Below are 17,588 nucleotides of genomic sequence, written 5' to 3'. Positions count from 1 at the left end.
TTGGCCCTTCAACCGCATTACAATGAATTATGTGTGTGTTCCATTTTTCCGGTTCATAGGGTCTTACAGCATAAGCATCTATGTTTGTCACGTCTTGTATTTACACCAAACTAAGGAATTTAACCTTAGCCGTTAAAAATTAAAATAAGAATGCATATTACTCAATCATATTAAAGTGATAAATATGTGTATAAAAAATACAATTTCTGCATTTGGTTTGTTATCACTTATCAACAATGGGTGTATGTAAGTTTTTACCTTTAACACTCTTGTTATCATGTTTCTTCTGCGGTTTTGGGTCAACAATTTTACCAAAAACTATTTTGAACACTATTGATTGTCAATCTTCGATAACGGCGCCAAATTTTGACGAGCATAAAGCACAACACGAAATTGATGCTCGCTAGTCAAATATAGTATTGTTTAATTATTGTCTCCACAAGAATTGGATTTAAACAATGTTCAAGTAATTTCTAATTTAACGCTATCCAGGAAGATTAACACTTTGGTTGGCATGATTAATAACTAAAATTAATTATAAAAACTAAACAAGCGACAATTGATCACTGAAAGACAAAAGTTGAGCAACACCGAAATAATCAATGGGAGAAATAAGGGTTGTGACAGGATAGGTGCAAGATAGCAATTTGGGATCCAACTCTAGTTCAATTCATACTATTGTTCTAATGATTCTCACGAATTCACTCGATGATTAGTTCAAAGCCTCGATGATTAGTTCAAACGTGTAGCCAAGACTCCTCTCTCGATTAAATCTTAACTCTACGAGGTGAACTAATATAAGCACCGTGAAAATATGCAAGCATGCGTTAATGGATTAGTGTTCAGAAAAACGTCTCTCGAATATTCTCCTAACTTGATCTAATCAATAATTCAACAAGCTCGTTCGATTACTTAAAAGAATCACTCAATAAAGCCAAACCAAATAATACAAAGATAATCACCAAAATATTCCTCTTTCGATTAAATAAACCGGTGAATAAAGTTACAACAATTCAAAACTCCATAACAAATTCAAGCAAAGAATTGATTGTCAATCTTCGATAACGGCGCCAAATTTTGACGAGCATAAAACACAACACGAAATTGATGCTCGCTAGTCAAATATAGTATTGTTTAATTATTGTCTCCACAAGAATTGGATTTAAACAATGTTCAAGTAATTTCTAATTTAACGCTATCCAGGAAGATTAACACTTTGGTTGGCATGATTAATAACTAAAATTAATTATAAAAACTAAACAAGCGACAATTGATCACTGAAAGACAAAAGTTGAGCAACACCGAAATAATCAATGGGAGAAATAAGGGTTGTGACAGGATAGGTGCAAGATAGCAATTTGGGATCCAACTCTAGTTCAATTCATACTATTGTTCTAATGATTCTCACGAATTCACTCGATGATTAGTTCAAAGCCTCGATGATTAGTTCAAACGTGTAGCCAAGACTCCTCTCTCGATTAAATCTTAACTCTACGAGGTGAACTAATATAAGCACCGTGAAAATATGCAAGCATGCGTTAATGGATTAGTGTTCAGAAAAACGTCTCTCGAATATTCTCCTAACTTGATCTAATCAACAATTCAACAAGCTACTTCGATTACTTAAAAGAATCACTGAATAAAGCCAAACCAAATAATACAAAGATAATCACCAAAATATTCCTCTTTCGATTAAATAAACCGGTGAATAAAGTTACAACAATTCAAAACTCCATAACAAATTCAAGCAAAGAACTAGAGTTAAAATCCACAAATAGCAATCAAAATACCATATCCGTCAAACCCCAAGGGAAACTACTCCATAATCATGGAAGTCATCACAAATATAATTAAAGAGTAAGAAAACATCAATCTAACGTTACAATCCAAACTCCCGTATTGAATTGATGGAAAGATAATGAAATCTTGTGTCTTATCGCCTTCAATGTTCTCCAAAAGCTTCCAAGGTCAAAAGTCCTCTAAAAAGTATTTTTGATATATTTATACCATGTAGGAACATGCCCGGACAAAACTATCCTTTCCAAGCCGGAGTGAAAAAAGTTGGGCGAGAAAATACACTACCGCGGTGCGCCGAATTAGTGGGAAAGTTCAGAGGCCTATTTTTTTCACTCGGCAGGAAATTTGCATTAGCGCCCCCCGCCCCGCGGCGCATGGCGCGGTAGTGCATTTTTCTTAGAGTATTATTTTTTCCTCACTTTTTGACATCCAGACTTGGTCCTCGACCCCCTAACGTGATTCTGACTTAATTTATTGGGCTTCTACTAAGACTACAAAGCTCCAAATCATCCATTTTAGCTTCAAACTTGCTTCTTTACTCGAAATCACATCCTACACAACATAACACACAGTATTAAGTACAAAGTACTAACAGTTAGACTCAAATACAATCAAAGTATAGTAATTAGATTTCAAAATGTAGTTAAAACACGAGCTCCTAGCCTACCATCATCATCCATTAGAAGTGGTTCCCAAAAGAGGGATATTGTCCAAGCCTCTCCCAAGCTGAATTAGGTTCGCACGTGTTTGTTTTAGAGTTTCATAGCTTTAAAAGGTAAAATTTTGATTCTAAAATAGTAAATGCATTTGTGTCTAGTGTCTAGAATAAACTTGAAGATTTGTCAGTTGTACCTTTACGAATCTAATTCATTTTGAATGTAGTAAATAACAGCTTTTTCTCTCTGATTTCATTCTTCTTTGATATGATCTGGAATAATTTTAATAACTATATTCATTATTTAACGTTTTGAAGGGTAGGACAGGATTAATGCCAACATCATATCTTAGGTAAAGCACTTAAGAAACGTGATTAACAAACTCAACGGAGACTGTTCACTTGAAACAATATAGATACAAATTTCGATCTGTTCTAGAGAAGAAAAAAACAAACTTATCCTATCCCTGAACAGTGAGTCCACGTCCAAATGCTCAAACATATTTGAAAAAAGTTTTATGAAAACTCTATCCAAACACTTCAACAAAATAAAATTATATTATATCATGAATGTCGGATTTTTATTTGTCACAGAGAACATATAACCATGATACAAAAATCAATGTAAGTAGAATATTTTAAGAGGGATACAAGAGACAGAAGCCAAACATTCTAGGTAGTACTATTTCTTGATGGAGAATGTATACAGCACAGAGTGGGCGTAGGTCTTTCCCGAATTTACAATTGTCGACGGGAAATTTGGGTGGTTCACAGCGTCCGGATATCCTTGAGTCTCCAAAGACAATGATGAATGAGGCTGATACACATATCCACCTTTCCCTTTTACGTCAATGACCCAATTTGCAGTGTAGAAATGCACACAAGGCGCAGTTGCTTGTATATCCATCACTCTTCCTGATTTCTTATCATAAACTATTGCCACTGGTTTCATTTTTTCATTGCTGTCAAGTACGTAGTTTCTGTCATATCCTCTATCGATTTTGTCGATCCTGCTCCCCACCTTACGGGGTTTTAGAAAGTCATAGGGCGTGTTCTTGACACGGGCGATCTCGCCTGTGGGAATGAGCTGTTCGTCAACTGGGGTGATGTGTGATGAAAAGATTTGAACAACCTGGGACAAGACGTCGCCACTGTTGTGACCACCAATGTTCCAGTAAGGGTGGTGAGACAGGTTAATTGGAGTGGCCTTGTTCAGTGCTTTTGCCTTAAATACCACACTAAGTTTGTAAGGATCTTTTAATGCATAGGTAACAGAGGCAAGAACATCACCAGGAAATCCTACGTAAGATGTCAATAATGTTTATTCAATTCATAGTGTCCTTCACAAAGAAATTAATTATCTTGTATGGAATACCAAGATTTTACCTTCTTCACCATCAGCACTATGGTATGTTAGAGTTATGCAAGGGCACAGACCATCTTGCACGTATTTGCTCACCTTCCAGACAACATAGCTAAATCCTTTAGGGCCACCTTTTATTTGAGGTTTAATTATGTCAGTGAGGGAGAAAGGAATAACAACAAGCCCAGTGAAATCCCACAAGTGGGGTCTGGGGAAGGTGAGATATACGCAGACTTTACCCTACCTAACGAAGGTAGAGAGGCTGTTTCCGAAAGACACTCGGCTCAAAAGAAGTGAAAATGAAGCAATAAACAGACAGTAGCAAACACAGGGAAAGGAAATTTGAGTAAATGAAGGTGAAAGTGGAAGAGAAAAAGGGTAAAAGGAAATGTAATGAGAGTATACCATGAATGGTGTTATTGCCTTCATTGGGAACAAGCTTATAAAGGGTTCCATTCAAAGTAAATTGAGCACCACCAATCCGGTTAACAACCCTTCCAAGTAGGGCTCCAAAATAACGTGTATCATTCTGCACAAGATCACAAAGAATTTCGAAACTTGACATATTATTCTAACGAATTGAAATTATGGGAAAATCTTGAGCATCTAACGCAGAAACTCTAAAAGGATAGTTTGGAGTAGCATAAGACCTTTATAAACCATTTTTAATGCCCTTATAAACTTACTAAGTTCAAAGCGTGAAAACTTGTTAAGGTGAGTTGTCAAAAGCTGGTTTTGGTATCATCTGAAATAATTGAACTATCATCTTTTTCTTAATGAGAAAATGAACTAAAAGCTATTACTAACAAAGTCGAATAGATGCATCTAAGCACAATAAAGAAAGTAAACTAACCTTGTATTCCTCGATGGTGTCATATCCACTAACAACATCACCTATTTTTCCTGGAAAGGAGCAAAGACAAAATAAGACTGATGTCTTCGAGTAGCAGCAGAAAACAGTACACTTTATACACATACCATGCTTATCAGGAAGAAGAACAGAGATTATTCTGGCACCATAATTAGTGATCTTAACAGACAAATCTCCTTTCTTAATCTCATAGATTCCTATCTTTCGCCCTGTAACACTTGTGGCAGCCCACAGATGAAGAATGAACAAACAGATTAACACACTAACCTTGGAAGACATAGTCAACTCCTTTGTTTTTGAGCCTTCAGAGAGTGTTTCTTAATGACAGATTCTTCAGCTTTGAATTTATGTACTCTTCCAACTCATCTGGCACTATTGTGGGATTAGATTATTATCTGCATGTGAAAAAAAGAGGACTTGTCTCCCAAATAATCTGCTTGGAATGGAAATGGGATAACCTCATTAAAAAAATCGACAATGGTGAGTGTGTAGTATTGAAATTGAAAGAGTCAGGTTACCCCTTCCAATTATTTTATGTGTTACGTTGAACTGTAAATAGAAAAATGGAACCCACATTTACATGATTCATATTCTGGAAATAATAACAACTTGAGATTTTTTTGGCTTAAAAGATATATTATTAAACTGGTCAATCACATGATTAGCCATTTCCTGAATTCAACTTTTTAAATGCCCCAAAATTTAGCTTCCAGTTTTGACCCTTCAATCACATGATCAGACGATGTACCTTTAAGAACCTAATTCGTTTCGGGATGTAGTACTAAATAGTTTTTTGTTTCTAATTGTGCTACTATCCTTCTTTCTTTGATATGTTTTGGATTTATTTTGGTGACTACATTCATCAATTGTTCAGGTTTTAGTCATTTGTACGAGGAACTCGAGGGGCGAGGTGGGGATAAGAGGTTGTTCAAGTTAGCCAAGACGCGAAAAAGGAAGGCGCGGGACTTGGACCAAGTGAAGTATATCAAGGACGAAGAAGGTAGAGTTTTGTTGGATGAGTGGAGATGGCAGACCTACTTCCATAGTCTCTTGAATGGGGAGGGGGACAGGAGCATTGTCCTGGGTGATTTGGAACTCTCCGGGAGTCGTTGTGACTTTGGGTATTGTAGGCAGATTATAGTTGATGAAGTTGACACTGCTATGCGTAAAATAAGCAGGGGCAAAGCGACCGGGCCGGATGAAATCCTAATGGAGTATTGGAAGAGTGCGGGCAAGGCAGGCTTGGAGTGGCTCACTAGGTTATTTAATGTCATTTTTAGAACGAAGAAGATGTCCGAAGAGTGAAAGTGGAGCACGATGGTTCCTGCATACAAGAACAAGGGTGATACCCAAAATTGCAATAACTATCGGGGTATCAAGCTGCTTAGCCATACTATGAAAGTCTGGGAGAGATTGGTAGAGCTAAGGGTGAGGAGGAGTGTGTCTATTTTTGAGAACCAGTTTGGGTTTATGCCGGGGCATTCGACTACAGAAGCCATCCACATTGTTAGGAGATTGATGGAGCAGTATAGGGAGAGAAAGAAGGACTTGCATATGGTGTTCATCGACTTAGAAAAGGCGTACGATAAAGTTCTGAGGGATGTTTTTGTGATGACCCAAAATATCATCTTTAAATTTAATGATTAATTATGTGATCTAAGCACTATTTACCATTACTCGACTTGAGTGTGCAGTCCGTAAAAATTTTTCGGAAAGTTTTCAGGTGAAAAATGAATTAAAATGTGAATTAGAGCTTTAAAACTCAATTGAGTTGACTTTGGTCAACATTTTTAGCAAACAGACCCGGATCAGTGTTTTGACAATTTTGGTAGGTCTGTATCGTGATTTGGGACTTAGGCGTATGCCCGGAATCAAATTCCGAGGTCCCTAGCCCGAGATATGGAATTTTAATGAAAAGATTAAAAGTTTAAGTTCAAATAGTGACCGGATGTCAAATTATGTGCAAACGACCCCGGAATAGAATTTTTATGATTCCAACAGCTCCGTATGGTGATTTTGGACTTAGGAGCGTGATCAGAATTTTATTTGGAAGTCCGTAGTAGAATTAGGCTTGAAATGCCGAAAGTTGAATTTTTGGGAAGTTTGACCGAGAGGTTGACTTTTTGATATCAGGGTCGAAATCCGATTCTGAAAATTTTTATAGCTCAGTTATGTCATTTATGACTTGTGTGCAAAATTTAAAGTCATTCCGAATTGATTTGATGTGCTTCGACACAAGATATAGAATTTGAAAGTTCAAAGTTCATTGATTTTGATTTGAGGTGCGATTCGTCGTTTTGATGTTGTTTGATGTAGTTTGAAGCCTCGACTAAGTTCGTATGGTGTTTTGGGACATGTTGGAATAATTGGTTAAGGTCCCGAGGGTCTCGGGTGGATTTCGGAAGGTAAACGGAATGGATTTCGGACAAAGTGCTGGAAATTTCTGTTTGCCGAAATTACTGTTGCAGAAATTCCGTGCGTGGAGCCAAGTTTGGAAGCTTATATCTCGCAATGCATAAGGAATCAGAAAATATACAAAACATGAAAGTTGTAGTCGTTGGATTATAGGTTCCAGAAAGTTAAACTATGCATTATTTGGACATTTGTACAGAAAGTTATGATGGATTGAAAAAAGGCTGGTAGAGCAGTTTCGCCAGAAATTTCGCCAGAAATTTCGCCAGAAATTCTGATGCATGCAGCCAACTTTGGGAGCTTATATCTCGCAATGCATAAGGAATCGGAATAATTACAAAACATGAAAGTTGTAGTCGGTAGATTCTAGTTTCCAGAAAGTTAAACCATTTATCATTTGGATATTTGTACATAAAGTTATGATCAATTGAAGTAAGACTGATAGAGCTGTTTCTGGTAGACTTTTAGTGACGAAAAATGGACTTTTAGTGACGGATTGACAGAAACTTAAGGATCAAAAATGCTCATTTCATTCATTTCGTTTTGGATTTTTGGAGCACGGTTTTGGGCAATTTTTGGGCGATTTTCCCGGAAAAACATTGGGGTAAGTGTTCATTATCCTATATTGATTATATTTCATGATTCCATACTCATTTACATCATGAATCCGTGAATTTATGGAAGAAAAATCAAGATTTTTGCAAAATCTTCCAAAAACGAAAATTTAAGATTTGGAGGTCGAGTTGTTATCGGATTTTGGTAAAATTGGTATGGGTGGACTCGTAATTGAATGGGTTGTCGGATTTTATAAGTTTCGCCGGATTCCGAGATGTGGGCCCCACGGAGCAAATTTTGAGCTAATTTCGGATTTTAATGAAAATGTAATATTTTCTTATGAAATTGATTACTATAATTTTTGTTGACTGTATCGAATTAATTATGACTAGATACGAGTCGATCGGAGTCGGAAATTCGAGGAAAAAGCATAATACTTGGTTAAATTGGAGCAAGTCGAGGTAAGTGACTTGTCTAACCTTGTGTGGGGGAAATTTTTCCTAGGATTGGTATTGATGTGATTATTGAAATGTGTTGAAAGTCGTGTGCACGATGTGACGAGTGTGTACACGGGTTAATTTGCGAAAGATTATATTTTTAAATTGTGTAGATCACTATTACGCATTTATTAAATTATTTTATCTTGTTATATTCTTCATCATTGATGTGAGATATATACTTCAAATTTGTTTGATCTTTTCTTACTAATTGTTTTACCTGTTTAGTTGAAACTTGGTTTCTTTTATTCTGTGCATTATTTGAAGGCTGATTTTCTTTAAATTAAATATTATTAATATGAAGTATTTGACATTTTTAAACTTGATATTGAAGCAACGTAGTAAAGATTTTGAAATATTATTTTCCTAAATTATTTACTCCTGAATATTTTTATACTCATTGTGAGGGAGCCGTGAGCTCTTTATTGTGGAAGAATATTATTGATGATTTATTTTGGCATGAGCCGTGAGCTCTTTATTGTGGCAAACTATTATTGATGATTTATTTTGGCATGAGCCGTGAGCTCTTTATTGTGGAAAAATATTGTTGTTGAATTATTTTGGCAAGTTAAATTATTTGAGCACTTGAGGTGCAAATTGTGATATATTGTGATATTGATACGCATGCGGTGGTATAAGGTCTGGGTGTTGAAACGCATGCGGTGAGATAAGGGTGGCTTGATACGCGTGGCTAGTAGGGGAACTACTAGAAGTCATGCGGTGTGATAAGGGTGGCTAAAACGCGGGATGCTATTTCGGGAAAAAATATTTTCTTTAAATAAATTGTGAAGGCTCCCGCGGTGATATAAGAAAATGAGATATTGTGAATTTATTTATGATTTGGGTCTACGAGGCGGTACCTCGGGAGTGCCCTTGTTGATATTGATTTATGGCCGTAGTTGCCTTTGATTATTATTGTGGTTTTCATAAAGTTGAAGGAAATTCTGTTTTGATTTCCACGAGATATTATTTGCAATTATTTGGTGTCATTAAATGTGACATACTATTTGATTCATTTTCGATGTCATTTTATTTTACTACATTGATAAATATTTTACCATGACATTATTATATTCCAGTAGGGCCTCACCTGACCTCGTCACTACTCTACCGAGGTTAGGCTTGGCACTTACTGGGTACCGCTGTGGTGTACTCATACTACACTTCTGCACATCTTTTTGTGCAGATCCAGGTACATTTTACCAGCCTAGACGTCATTGAGTTACCTGCGCACGGAGACTTCGAGGTATATCTGCCAGCGTCCGCAGACTCCGGAGTCCCCTTCTATCATTTTATGTTGCTTCCTTATATTTTATCTAGACCTTGACATATAGAGACATTAAGAATAAATTCTTAGAAGCTTGTGACTTATTTCTACTGGGTTTTGGGAGTTGAAATTGTTTGAATTGTAGTTTATTTATTTCAGATATTTATTATTATTCCTCATTGATAGGCTTACCTAGTCTTAGAGACTAGGTGCCATCACGACATCCTACGGAGGGAATTTGGGGTCGTGACAAGTTGGTATCAGAGCACTAGGTTCATAGGTGTTATGAGTCACAAGCAAGTTTAGTAGAGTCTTGCGGATCGGTACGGAGACGTCTGTACTTATCTTCGAGAGGCTATGGAACTGTTACGAATTATTCACTTCTTTGATTCCTTATCGTGCACCTTTGTTGATTTCAAATTTCTTAACAATTGTTTTTCTATTCTCTCACAGATGGTGAGGACACGCATAACTGGATCTGATGATCAGACACCCGCGCCCCCTGTTGGAGCCGCAAGAGGCCAGGGTCGGGGCAGAGGCCGAGCCAGAGGCCGAGGAAGACCACGTGGTGCAGCCAGAGCATCTGCACGAACTGCTGCACCAGAGCCACCAGTAGCTCCAGTTGGAGAGGAGGCACCTGAGACGCCTGTTACTACTCCTGCACTTCAGGAGACTCTTGCCCAGTTTTTGAGCATGTTTGGCACTTTAGCTCAGGCAGGATTAATTCCACTTGCTCCTGCCACATCTCAGGCTGGGGGAGGAGTGCAGACTCCTGCCGCCCATACTCCAGAGCCACGTGCCCAAGTTGACCATGCCCCAGAGGTTATACCAGTGCAGCCAGTTGTCCCAGTTCGGCCTGAGATTAGGACAGCAGTTTCAGAGGGAGAGCAGCTCAGGCTCGAGAGGTATAAGAAGTACCACCCTCCCACTTTCAGCGGTCTAGCTTCAGAGGATGCTCAGGGTTTCCTGGAGGAATGTCACCGTATCCTTCGTACTATGGGTATTGTGGATTCCAGTGGAGTTTCTTTCACGACATTCCAGTTTAGAGGAGCAGCCTACCAGTGGTGGCGGGCATATGAGTTGGATAGTCCGGCTGAGGCAGCTTCACTTACTTGGACTCAATTTTCAGATATGTTCTTGAGGGAGTATGTTCCTCAGAGTCTTAGGGATGCTTGGCGCGCTGAGTTTGAGCAGCTGCGCCAGGGTTCTATGACCGTGTCAGAATATGCGGACTCGGGAGAGGGAAGAGAGGGAAGCTAAGAGACCCTGAGATTCTGGCACATATAATAATTCTCGTGCCCAAGTTGCAGCCCGACATGGTAGAGGTTATGTGGGCCGTCCTATTCATTCAGCACTTCCAGCTTCCAGTGGTATTCCTACTACTCCCAGACCTCAGGTTCCATATTATGCACCACCAGTGTCTTCTGTACCTCCTGTACGGGGTGCTTTCAGTGGACAGTCTAGTCGATCAGGCCCGAGCTAGTCCCAGCAGCCACGTCCTCCGAGAGCTTGTTTTGAGTGTGGTGATACTCGCCATATTATGAGAGATTGCCCCAGATTTAGGAGGGGTGCACCTCCACAGATTTCTCAAGCCCCACCTATTCCACAAGGTCCTCCGGCTTCTCAGGCCATGATTTCTGCACCAGTTGCCACTCCACCTGCACAACCAGCCAGAGGTGGAGGTCGGACAGGTAAAGGTCACCCTAAAGGGGGAGGCCAGGCCAGATATTATGCCCTTCCTGCTAGGACAGATACCGTTGCATCCGATTCTGTTATCACAGGTATTATTCCGGTCTGTCATAGAGATGCATCAGTCTTATTTGATCCAGGCTCCACTTATTCTTATGTGTCATCTTATTTTGCCCCGTATTTGGGCGTATCACGTGATTCCTTGAGTTCTTCTGTTTATGTATCTACACCCGTGGGTGAATCTATTATTGTGGATCGTGTGTATCGGTCGTGTTTAATTATTATCAGTGGTTTTGAGACCATAGCCGATTTATTATTGCTCAGTATGGTGGATTTCGATATTATTTTGGGCATGGACTGGTTGTCGCCCTATCACGCTATTCTTGATTGTTACGCTAAGACGGTGACGTTGGCTATGCCAGGTCTACCGCGGCTAGAGTGGAGAGGTACCTCAGATCATGTTCCTAGCAGGGTTGTTTCATTTCTTAAAGCTCAACGGATGGTTGAGAAGGGGTGTGATGCGTATCTGGCCTATGTGAGAGATGTTAGTATTGATACTCCTAATGTGGAGTCAGTTCCTGTAGTAATGGATTTTCCTGATGTATTTCCAGCGGATCTTCCGGGTATGCCGCCCGACAGGATGTTGACTTTGGCATTGATTTGTTACCAGGCACTCAGCCCATTTCTATTCCACCATATAGTATGGCCCCAGCAGAGTTGAAAGAATTAAAAGAACAGTTACAGGAGTTGCTTGATAAGGGTTTCATTCGGCCCAGCGTATCGCCTTGGGGTGCTCCTGTCTTATTTGTAAAGAAGAAGGATAGTTCTATGCGGATGTGTATTGATTATCGCCAGTTGAACAAGGTTACAGTGAAGAACAGGTATCCATTGCCACGTATTGATGACTTATTTGATCAGCTTCAGGGTGCCAGAGTATTCTCAAAAATTGACTTGCGTTCAGGCTATCATCAGTTGAAGATTCGGGAGCCAGATATTCCGAAGACTGCTTTCAGGACTCTGTACGGTCATTACGAGTTCCTTGTGATGTCTTTTGGGCTGACCAACGCCCCAGCAGCATTTATGCACTTAATGAATAGTGTATTTCAACCCTATCTTGATTCCTTCGTCATTGTATTTATTGACGACATTCTGGTGTACTCCCGAAGTCAGGAAGATCATGAACAGCACCTGAGGACTGTGCTTCAGATTTTGAGAGAAAAGAAGTTATATGCAAAATTTTCAAAGTGTGAATTCTGGCTTGATTCAGTGGGATTTTTGGGTCATATAGTTTCATGCGAGGGGATCAAGGTAGATCCAAAGAAGATTGAAGCAGTGCAGAGTTGGTCCAGACCGTCCTCAGTTACGGAAATACGGAGTTTCCTTGGTTTGGCTGGGTATTATCGCCGATTTGTACAGGGTTTCTCTTCTATTGCTGCATCTATGACCAAATTGACCCAGAAGGGTGCTCCGTTCAGGTGGACCGAGGAATGTGAGGAAAGCTTCCAAAAGCTCAAGACAGCTTTGACTACAGCCCCAGTATTGGTATTACCTACAGGTACAGGATCTTATACTGTGTATTGTGACGCGTCGCGTATTGGTCTCGGCGCAGTGTTGATGCAAGACGGTAGGGTGATTGCTTACGCGTCCAGACAGTTAAAGGTGCATGAAAAGAATTATCCTGTACATGACCTGGAGTTAGCAGCTATTGTTCATGCCTTAAAAATTTGGCGGCATTATTTATACGGTGTCCATTGTGAAATCTACACTGATCACCGGAGTCTACAACATCTGTTTAAACAGAAGGATCTTAATTTGCGGCAGCGGAGATGGTTGGAGTTGCTTAAGAATTATGATATCACCATTCTCTATCATCCGTGGAAGGCCAATGTGGTGGCCGATGCCTTGAGTCGTAAGGCGGAGAGTTTGGGTAGCTTAGCATATTTACCGGTAGCAAAGAGGCCTTTAGCCATGGATGTTCAGGCCTTGGCCAACCAGTTTGTTAGATTGGATATTTCCGAGCCGAGTCGGATTTTGGCTTGCGTGGTTTCCCAGTCTTCACTTTATGATCTTATCAGGGAACGTCAGTATGATGACCCCCATCTGCTTGTCCTTAAGGATACAGTTCAGCACGGTGATGCCAAGGAAGTCACTATTGGAGAAGACGATGTACTACGGATGCAGGGCAGGCTATGTGTGCCTAATGTGGATGGCTTGCGTGAGTTGATTCTCCAGGAAGCTCACAGTTCACGGTACTCCATTCATCCAGGTGCTGCGAAGATGTATCAAGACTTGAGACAGCACTATTGGTGGAGGCGGATGAAGAAGGACATAGTGGGGTATGTATCTCGGTGTTTAAATTGTCAACAGGTAAAATATGAGTATCAACGACCGGGTGGATTACTTCAGAAGTTAGAGATTCCAGAATGGAAATGGGAGCGGATCACTATGGATTTCGTTGTTGGGCTCCCACGGACTCAGCGGAAGTTGGACGCAGTTTGGGTGATTGTGGATAGGCTGACCAAATCAGCTCATTTCATTCCTGTGATTACTACTTACTCCTCAGAGCAGCTGGCTCAAGTATATATTCGCGAGATTGTCAGACTTCACGGTGTACCAGTATCTATCATCTCTGACCGGGGTACACAGTTTACCTCACGATTTTGGAGGGCAGTTCAACGTGAGTTGGGTACTCGGGTAGAGTTGAGTACATCATTTCACCCTCAGACGGACGGGCAGTCCGAACGCACTATTCAAATACTGGAGGATATGCTTCGTGCGTGTGTGATAGATTTTGGGGGTGCTTGGGATCAGTTCTTACCACTTGCGGAGTTTGCTTACAACAACAGTTACCAGTCAAGCATCCAGATGGCTCCGTATGAGGCCTTGTATGGTAGGCGGTGCCGGTCTCCAGTGGGTTGGTTCGAACCAGGCGAGGCTAGACTTTTGGGTACAGACTTGGTTCAGGATGCCTTGGAAAAGGTTAAGTTGATTCAGGATCGACTTCGCACAGCCCAATCTAGACAGAAGAGTTATGCGGATCGGAAGGTTCGTGATGTTGCATTCATGGTTGGTGAGCGGGTATTGCTACGAGTTTCGCCTATGAAGGGTGTGATGAGGTTCGGGAAGAAGGGCAAGTTGAGCCCTAGGTATATTGGGCCTTTTGAGATTCTTGAGAGAGTTGGAGAGGTGGCTTACAAACTTATACTACCACCTAGTCTCTTTACCGGTCATCCGGTATTCCATGTTTCTATGCTTCGAAAATATCACGGGGATCCGTCTCATGTGCTAGACTTCAGTTCGGTTCAGTTGGACAAGAATCTATCTTATGTTGAGGAACCAATGGCTATTTTGGATAGGCATGTTCGAAAGCTGAGGTCAAAGAACATTGCTTCCGGGAAGGTTCAGTGGAGGGGTCATCCGGTCGAGGAGGCGACTTGGGAGACCGAGCATGATATGCGCATATGTTATCCACACTTATTCACCAGCTTAGGTACTTTTTCTAACTCCGTTCGAGGACGAATGTTTGTTTTAGAGGATATTTTTGTGATGACCCAAAATATCATCTTTAAATTTAATGATTAATTATGTGATCTAAGCACTATTTACCATTACTCGACTTGAGTGTGCAGTCCGTAAAAATTTTTCGGAAAGTTTTCAGGTGAAAAATGAATTAAAATGTGAATTAGAGCTTTAAAACTCAATTGAGTTGACTTTGGTCAACATTTTTAGCAAACAGATCCGGATCAGTGTTTTGACAATTTTGGTAGGTCTGTATCGTGATTTGGGACTTAGGCGTATGCCCGGAATCAAATTCCGAGGTCCCTAGCCCGAGATATGGAATTTTAATGAAAAGATTAAAAGTTTAAGTTCAAATAGTGACCGGATGTCAAATTATGTGCAAACGACCCCGAAATAAAATTTTTATGATTCCAACAGCTCCGTATGGTGATTTTGGACTTAGGAGCGTGATCGAAATTTTATTTGGAAGTCCGTAGTAGAATTAGGCTTGAAATGCCGAAAGTTGAATTTTTGGGAAGTTTGACCGAGAGGTTGACTTTTTGATATCGGGGTCGAAATCCGATTCTGAAAATTTTCATAGCTCAGTTATGTCATTTATGACTTGTGTGCAAAATTTGAAGTCATTCCGAATTGATTTGATGTGTTTCGACACAAGATATAGAATTTAAAAGTTCAAAGTTCATTGATTTTGATTTGAGGTGCGATTCGTCGTTTTGATGTTGTTTGATGTAGTTTGAAGCCTCGAATAAGTTCGTATGGTATTTTGGGACATATTGGAATAATTGGTTAAGGTCCCGAGGGTCTCGAGTAGATTTCGAAAGGTAAACGGAATGGATTTCGGACAAAGTGCTGCAGAAATTTCTGTTGCAGAAATTCCGTGCGTGGAGCCAAGTTTGGAAGCTTATATCTCGCAATGCATAAGGAATCAGAAAATGTACAAAACATGAAAGTTGTAGTCGTTGGATTATAGGTTCCAGAAAATTAAACTATGCATTATTTGGACATTTGTACAGAAAGTTATGATGGATTGAAAAAAGGCTGGTAGAGCAGTTTCGCCAGAAATTCTGATGCATGTAGCCAACTTTGGGAGCTTATATCTCGCAATGCATAAGGAATCGGAATAATTACAAAACATGAAAGTTGTAGTTGGTAGATTCTAGTTTCCAGAAAGTTAAACCATTTATCATTTGGATATTTGTACATAAAGTTATGATCAATTGAAGTAAGACTGGTAGAGCTGTTTCTGGTAGACTTTTAGTGACGAAAAATGGACTTTTAGTGACGGATTGGCAGAAACTTAAGGATCAAAAATGCTCATTTCATTCAGTTCGTTTTGGATTTTTGGAGCACGGTTTTGGGCGATTTTTGGGCGATTTTCACGAAAAAACATTGGGGTAAGTGTTCCTTATCCTATATTGATTATATTTCATGATTCCATACTCATTTACATCATGAATCCGTGAATTTATGGAAGAAAAATCAAGATTTTTGCAAAATCTTCCAAAAACGAAAATTTAAGATTTGGAGGTCGAGTTGTTATCGGATTTTGGTAAAATTGGTATGGGTGGACTCGTAATTGAATGGGTTGTCGGATTTTATAAGTTTCGCCGAATTCCGAGATGTGGGCCCCACTGGCAAATTTTGAGCTAATTTCGGATTTTAATGAAAATGTAATATTTTCTTATGAAATTGATTACTATAATTTTTGTTGACTGTATCGAATTAATTATGACTAGATACGAGTCGATCGGAGTCAGAAATTCGAGGAAAAAGCATAATACTTGGTTAAATTGGAGCAAGTCGAGGTAAGTGACTTGTCTAACCTTGTGTGGGGAAAAGTTTTCCTAGGATTGGTATTGATGTGATTATTGAAATGTGTTGAAAGTCGTGTGCACGAGGTGACAAGTGTGTACACGGGTTAATTTGCGAAAGATTATATTTTTAAATTGTGTAGATCACTGTTACGCATTTATTAAATTATTTTATCTTGTTATATTCTTCATCATTGATGTGAGATATATACTTCAAATTTGTTTGATCTTTTCTTACTAATTGTTTTACATGTTTAGTTGAAACTTGGTTTCTTTTATTCTGTGCATTATTTGAAGGCTGATTTTCTTTAAATTAAATATTATTAATATGAAGTATTTGACATTTTTAAACTTGATATTGAAGCAACGTAGTAAAGATTTTGAAATATTATTTTCCTAAATTATTTACTCCTGAATATTTTTATACTCATTGTGAGGGAGCCGTGAGCTCTTTATTGTGGAAAAATATTATTGATGATTTATTTTGGCATGAGCCGTGAGCTCTTTATTGTGGCAAACTATTATTGATGATTTATTTTGGCATGAGCCGTGAGCTCTTTATTGTGAAAAAATATTGTTGTTGAATTATTTTGGCAAGTTAAATTATTTGAGCACTTGAGGTGCAAATTGTGATATATTGTGATATTGATACGCATGCGGTGGTATAAGGTCTGGGTGTTGAAACGCATGCGGTGAGATAAGGGTGGCTTGATACGCGTGGCTAGTAGGGGAACTACTAGAAGTCATGCGGTGTGATAAGGGTGGCTAAAACGCGGGATGCTATTTCGGGAAAAAATATTTTCTTTAAATAAATTGTGAAGGCTCCCGCGGTGATATAAGAAAATGAGATATTGTGAATTTATTTATGATTTGGGTCTACGAGGCGGTACCTCGGGAGTGCCCTTGTTGATATTGATTTATGGCCGTAGTTGCCTTTGATTATTATTGTGATTTTCATAAAGTTGAAGGAAATTCTGTTTTGATTTCCACGAGATATTATTTGCAATTATTTGGTGTCATTAAATGTGACATACTATTTGATTCATTTTCGATGTCATTTTATTTTACTACATTGATAAATATTTTACCATGACATTATTATATTCCAGTAGGGCCTCACCTGACCTCGTCACTACTCTACCGAGGTTAGGC

General features: G+C 39.3%; 1 protein-coding gene across 2 annotated transcripts; it reads right to left on the bottom strand.

The window, feature by feature from the left end:
* Nucleotides 1–2,991: 2,991 nt before the first annotated feature.
* LOC107788425 (uncharacterized) lies at nucleotides 2,992–6,047 on the bottom strand. 2 transcript variants are annotated; one of them, XM_016610105.2, is made up of 5 exons: nucleotides 4,794–5,297; nucleotides 4,669–4,718; nucleotides 4,221–4,344; nucleotides 3,839–3,946; nucleotides 2,992–3,751 (listed from the first exon to the last, which is right to left on the bottom strand). In XM_016610105.2, exons 1-5 carry the CDS (start codon nucleotides 4,963–4,965, stop codon nucleotides 3,135–3,137), a joined length of 1,071 nt encoding a protein of 356 aa, XP_016465591.1. In that variant the 5' UTR covers nucleotides 4,966–5,297; the 3' UTR covers nucleotides 2,992–3,134. The 2 variants fall into 2 exon arrangements, with proteins under 2 accessions (XP_016465591.1, XP_016465592.1); XM_016610106.2 differs by lacking the exon at nucleotides 3,839–3,946 and having other exon boundaries at nucleotides 4,794–6,047.
* Nucleotides 6,048–17,588: the final 11,541 nt, after the last annotated feature.

Source organism: Nicotiana tabacum, chromosome 17, assembly GCF_000715075.1.
Source record: "Nicotiana tabacum cultivar K326 chromosome 17, ASM71507v2, whole genome shotgun sequence".
Taxonomy (NCBI): domain Eukaryota; kingdom Viridiplantae; phylum Streptophyta; class Magnoliopsida; order Solanales; family Solanaceae; genus Nicotiana; species Nicotiana tabacum.
Note: the sequence above shows the minus strand (reverse complement) of the source record. Positions and strands in the feature narration are given on the sequence as shown.